This window comes from Hevea brasiliensis, chromosome 5 (assembly GCF_030052815.1).
Source record: "Hevea brasiliensis isolate MT/VB/25A 57/8 chromosome 5, ASM3005281v1, whole genome shotgun sequence".
Lineage (NCBI taxonomy): Eukaryota > Viridiplantae > Streptophyta > Magnoliopsida > Malpighiales > Euphorbiaceae > Hevea > Hevea brasiliensis.
In genome coordinates, this window is record NC_079497.1 from 109410772 (window position 1) to 109416772 (window position 6001).

A 6001-nucleotide genomic window follows, 5' to 3' on the forward strand; every position below is an offset into this window, starting at 1 on the left:
TTATTTTATATAACACATTGACTATGGCACCTTACATCCTACCCTAAGACTCATGTGCCGACATCGGCTATTGAACATATAAATAATCAATTTGAAGAAAAAAAAAATCTTCAAAACAATCATCTATTAACTAATCATCTTTGCAAAAATTTCTATCCTTGACTAAAATAATCCACCCCCATTCCTAAACCTTGACATTTCCAAAAGTTCTAGCATAAGCACACGCATTAACTGATTCTTTAAACTTCTAAGTCCAATTATTCCCACAGTTAAACCCAAAAGTTTAAGTCTAATAGTCAACGATTCTGCAGCTGATATCAAACGTGCACATACAAATTCTTCAATCCAAACACATCAGGTTTAGAAGCTTTTTCTATTTCCAAATTTATCAATTCATTCATTGAACATGAAAATATTGTTTTCAGAACAACAAAAACAAAAGAAACTTGAACCATAAGAAACTTGTGCCATCCCATCAAATCAATGATGAAAATAAATCACCAAATAAATGAATAAACAGTAGCTTCAATGAACAGTAGAATACAATATCTTAATAATAATAATCCTAGATTTTGCACAATTCATGCAGGTGCATGCAAGCACAACTTCAATCTGCTCTGCCAAGAAATAAATCATAGTAACTTCTAACACCAATATCATTAATTAAGAGAATACCTTTAATCAACAGATATGGAATTCAATCAGTTACCTGCTAGCTGCAATCCAAATGAACAAATGAACACTTCATTTACAGCCAAAGATCATGGCAAAAGTCTGGCAGCAACATCAAGAAACACAACAAAATCCCCCACAAAATAACACATCAATTGTTTTTATTTTTTTTTTTCTTGAAAATAATCAAAGGTTTGATCTTAATGGATTCAGAAAGTGGAGAACCAAAAAAAACCTTCACACTGAATTAGCCATAAGAACACTTCAATGATGAATCCTCAATCAATAAATTATGATGACACCATTAGCAATTAAATCAAACAGAATGAGTTCTATTATGTCCCTTCAGAACTGAATCCCTGTCTTTCTGAGATGCACTAGATTACACCCCTCAAGCCCAAAGAAACTTCAATCACGTGTATGTAAACCGTGAACGAAATTCCAAAAGTAGTTTTTACAGCTATGATAATGTGAACAAGAACAAATATTATTCAGAGCCAGTGTAAAATAGAATAATACAACAATAACAACTAAGCCTTAATCCCAAATAGCCAGTGTAAAAGAGAATGATCCATTTTAATAACAATAGGAATGCCAATTGAAGGGGGAAAAACAAGTTTTTATGATTTTATTGATAGTTTAAACAATTCAATACTAGATAAAAAGATTTTGCCTCTTTTGGCCTTCAGAAAAACCAGAATACCGTTTTGGAAGCCCAAAGGTGGCATCAATTTGATGGTAAAGCATGTAGGATAACACTAAACTAAAGGTTTTGTTATTAGGAGCCACCAGCCACCATTCTTTAAGAGAAGAATAAATAACAAATATTTGGGAATACAGATTTGAAGATTTAAATTCCCTAGAAGTACATTTGCCGATGTATAAGGTCCATCATCAAGGTTGTTGTGCCATTTGCTCTTTTCATAAGAAAATTACAAATTGTCTTCAAAGGAAGGAGTTAAGGAAGAGCACATTGATAGTTGAGAATTCAATTAACATAAGAGAAAGTGATTTATTGGATTAGAGACACAGGAAAATCAGCTTTCAACTCAAAAGTAGCAAACAATTATGGTTACCAGTTAAAAGCAATGGTCCTTTCGTACGGCTAGAAATGGCAACTCGGTTATCAAACTTGAAAAACATCAATATATTTATTCTATGCTTTCCTGGAAAAATGCAACAATCCAGATGCTTGGTTTTTAAAATTTCAGTATGGCAAGGAAACAAGCCTGCAAATCATTCTACAAAGCTGATACTAGGACCTTTACTGCAGTCTTCATCACTTTTACTTTCTCCCCCTCTTTCCATTAAGCACTCCAACTTATCCAACAATTTGGTGTGGGTTCAGAATAGTGCAGAGTCTTGAAACACCAAAATTGGCATGGAAAATGATGCAAGAACCTTCTTCTTCTGTTCCTTTTCTTTTCTTTTCTCGAATGAAACAGCATTAGTTTCTCATAACCTTACGATTAGAAGCACACCTATAGACCAAGGACCATGAATTATGATATACTCAGCATATTTGGTGTCAGTGTAGACAGTTGTCTCCTCGCAATGTAGGCAAAAATTATCTGTTATTAGAACTAGCCTTATGCATGGTATATAAAGATCCCTCCAAATGCATGTCTACACAAGTGAAGAAAATAAACGTTGGACATGCGATGACATGACATAAAGCAGTGACATTTACAAGCTGTAGAAATTTCTACATATGAAGTTCCAACCCAATTGGAATGAAGGAAAATGACTCATATAGCTGACCCAGACTATATTAAGATTTGGGGTTAAACGAATTACATTTGCGGAGATCTCTGAATCCTAAATGAGTACAAGTAAACAACTGATTTACCACAGATTCATCCACTCCAAAGCAATCTGCTGATGGCAATTCAAATGCTTCAATCATTTACAAAAAGCCGATTAACTATGCCATCTCCTATTCTACTTGATTAGTAATTCTAAGATTTAAGTGCCAACACCAATTGTAGAACATCTAAAACCAGAATCGAAGGTTCGCATAGAAAAGCCCTTCATATCTAAGACCAATTACAGTTCACATAAGAAACCCAACCCTATATTCCTAAAACCCAACTTTTTCAACAGTTCTACCATATACACAGACTGAATTGATTCTTTGAACTTGCAAGTTCCAAGTACAATTACTCCCACGGTTAGCAACCAAATGTTTACGTGGAAAGTTAGAACCTAACGTCAAAAGTGAGCACAAGCATTCTTCAGAACCAGAATAACTCAAAGAATTTAATAGACGACTACTATTAATATTTGTTAAAACTGTGTACAATAAGAATCCACTTTCTACGACAGAAAGAAGAGAAATCTACAATCAATCAACAGGGAATCAAATTCATGCAAACACCTCTAAACCATACAAAACATTGGCGTACTTGTCTATTGTTTTATCCTTAAAGTGATTCTCTCTAATCTTCTGAAAAGCGTGGAGCGTCAACAAGCTATCCGACCCGGCCTGGTGCTTCTTCCCTATAACCCGCTCCACACCCAGTGCCTTCCCAACTCGGTCCAACCCGCCATACAAATCGCAGAACCGATTCAAATGCTTCACATCATAAACCCTATCTCCGAAAAACAACCTCACTATGTCAAGAAACTGCGTTAATTCCCCAGGTAGGGCTCGCTGAGTCAAGCACTTGACTAGGTAGCCGAAATCATAAGCGCCGTGAAACGCTACCCAACTCACTGAGTCGTTCAAGACGAGTCCCGAAGACATCATTAGTTCAGCGAATTTCACGGAGTCCACACCGCAATGCCGATTCTTCTCAAAATCGATGCCTTGGCTTCTTAACATTTCGACCGAGTCGTGCGCGTGTGCGTCCCGCGACACATCAAAATCGCGAAAATTGAATTCCCAAATATAGCAAATATTCGTACCAAGATCCGGCAGACTGCCTTCTTGATCTGCAATTGTAAGGCCGACTTGGATCAAATTCAACATATCGACGTTGCCCTTCAAGTTCAGGTAATGGGCTTTAGGATCACGGCACCTGTTATATGGATCATCAGCAGTGGGTCGGACTACAATGCCAGGAAACTCCGTATCCATTGAGATCAGCGGGTAACTGTCGATTAAAGATCGGATCAGCTTGAATTCAGATTCGAGATTATCAGCCCAAACAGATCGCACCTCGACGGGCCTCATAGTCCACTGTTTTGGTGGCGGCGGGGTTTTATCAGCAGTAGACATAGTTCCGGATCCGTTCGAACACGGGATTGAGAAGCAGAACGTATTCGCTTATATAACGACGATGAAGGAGAGAGAGGAAGGCGACGTGGGAGGTTCTTTAAAGAAGAGGGGCGGTTCTTCTAAACAAGGCAAGCGCAGTGTACAAGGTTTAAGTGCACGCGGTACAGGCAAGCGAAGCGGCGATATTTTCTTTTAGAAAAATAAATATTTTTTTATTTTTAACTGAAATTTTTTAGTATTATTCATTTACTCTCAATTAATAAATTTAATTATTAAAAGATTTATCGCGTGTATAGAAAATAAAATTTTATAAAAATTTAATTTATTTCTTTTTTTTCTTAATTAAATTTTATGTATAAAAATTAATTCTTTTAATTTAGAAAAAATTCTTTTAAAAGAAATAAAAATCAGATAAAAATTACATAAATGTGTGAGAATTTAATTCAATTTTTTTCTTTCATATAATTTATTCTCAATAAAGCTTCATTATTTTTATTTCTAAATAATTGAAAATATAATTAATTTTAATTAAAATTTAAATTTAAAATTTTATAATTATAATATATATAAAAATGAGGATGAAGAAAATAATAGAATAGACAAAAGATGACATAGTTATTTTGTATTATGATAATAAAATATTCTTATTAATAATTAATATATTTTAAATAAAATAAAAATAATAAATTATTTCTTTTTTTACTTACAATTTAATTGATTACTGATATTTAATTAATTATTGATAAAATAAAAAACCATTAATTTTAAAAAATTATTATGATACTAAATACAATACATGTTAAAAAATATTAATTTTTAAAAATAACTTTTATACCAATGAGTTAAACTTTATAAATTATAAAATTAATTTTATTATTTAACAACCCACTTCATTATATTCCTAGGATGTATTATTTGATTTCAAATTTTTTTTATTATTATTTTTTAAATTATCATACTAGTTAATATATAGATCTAATTATTAAATTCTTTTAATATTTGAATTTTTTTTAATTTTAATTAAATAAAATTTAAATTTCGATGGCTTCATAATCGATTTTAAAATTATTTAATTAAAATTTATTGGTTAGCATTTATTAGTAAATCACTGGTTTGGAATTTCGTTTGCTTAATAGCAATAACTGACATTTAATTACTTCAATAACCCCAATAATAATAATAATAATAATAATAATAATAATAATAATAATAATAGCAAATGTAAAAGCAAGAGGGAAACGGGAATATTGGCTTTTTGACTAAGTGATAGGCTTTGAATTTAAATTTTAAATAGTCATTTTGCAGCGATTTATTTTTTTAAATATATAATTTTATATTTATTTATATAAAATTTTATATTTTAAAATTATATTATAAATTTTATTAATGATAAAATTTTTAATTAATTATATTAAATATAATTAAAATTTTAATAATTATATTCTTATCAAAATTAAATTAAAATTTTCTTTTTTAAAATAATTATCAATTATTTTTTTAAAATATTTCTTTAACAAAAAATAATAATATAATATTTTTATAGTATAATTACGTTTAAAAAAATTTTAAAAATAGTCTGTCTATAACAATTATAATGATAAATATGCTCAAAAATAAAATCTTAAATATTATGATAATATTTAAATAATAATTATTATTATTATGTCAAATAATTTCTTACTTTTCGATTTGTATTTTATTTTTTTATCTTCTTGGAATTATTATTCTAAAATTAAATTTTTTATACTATCAATAATCACAAATCTTTATTATTTGTGTAACACCCCAACATTTTAAATTTTATTATTTTAAGAGCATTTTTGGTATTTTAATTTTATTTAAATTTTTGAAAATTTTTTTGAGATTTTTCGGATTTTAAAAATCGGGTTCGATTTTCCGAAAATATAAACTTTGTGATTTTTAAAAATTAATTTAAAAACCACGTGGCAAAATTAAAAATATATTTGGAGTCTACGTATTTTTCTGAGTTTTCTGGAATTTTTTCGAAATTTTTGGACCTCATTTTCGGTCCCGAGGCAGAGTAAAAAATTCAAAATTTTGTATCCTGAATCGAACCGGCCGAATCGAACCGAACCGGATCGGACCGGT

At 30.4% G+C, this 6001-nt stretch overlaps 1 protein-coding gene across 1 annotated transcript; it reads right to left on the reverse strand.

Moving 5' to 3' along the window:
* Positions 1-2918: 2918 nt before the first annotated feature.
* Positions 2919-4038, reverse strand: LOC110651611 (probable CCR4-associated factor 1 homolog 11). The gene has a single exon (XM_021806985.2). The coding sequence runs from the start codon at positions 3890-3892 to the stop codon at positions 3038-3040; it is 855 nt and encodes a 284-aa protein (XP_021662677.2). The 5' UTR covers positions 3893-4038; the 3' UTR covers positions 2919-3037.
* Positions 4039-6001: the final 1963 nt, after the last annotated feature.

Coding starts and splice junctions, on each gene's coding strand:
- LOC110651611 (XM_021806985.2), bottom strand. CDS start 3,892: ATGTCTACTGCTGATAAAACCCCGCCGCCACCAAAACAGTGGACTATG.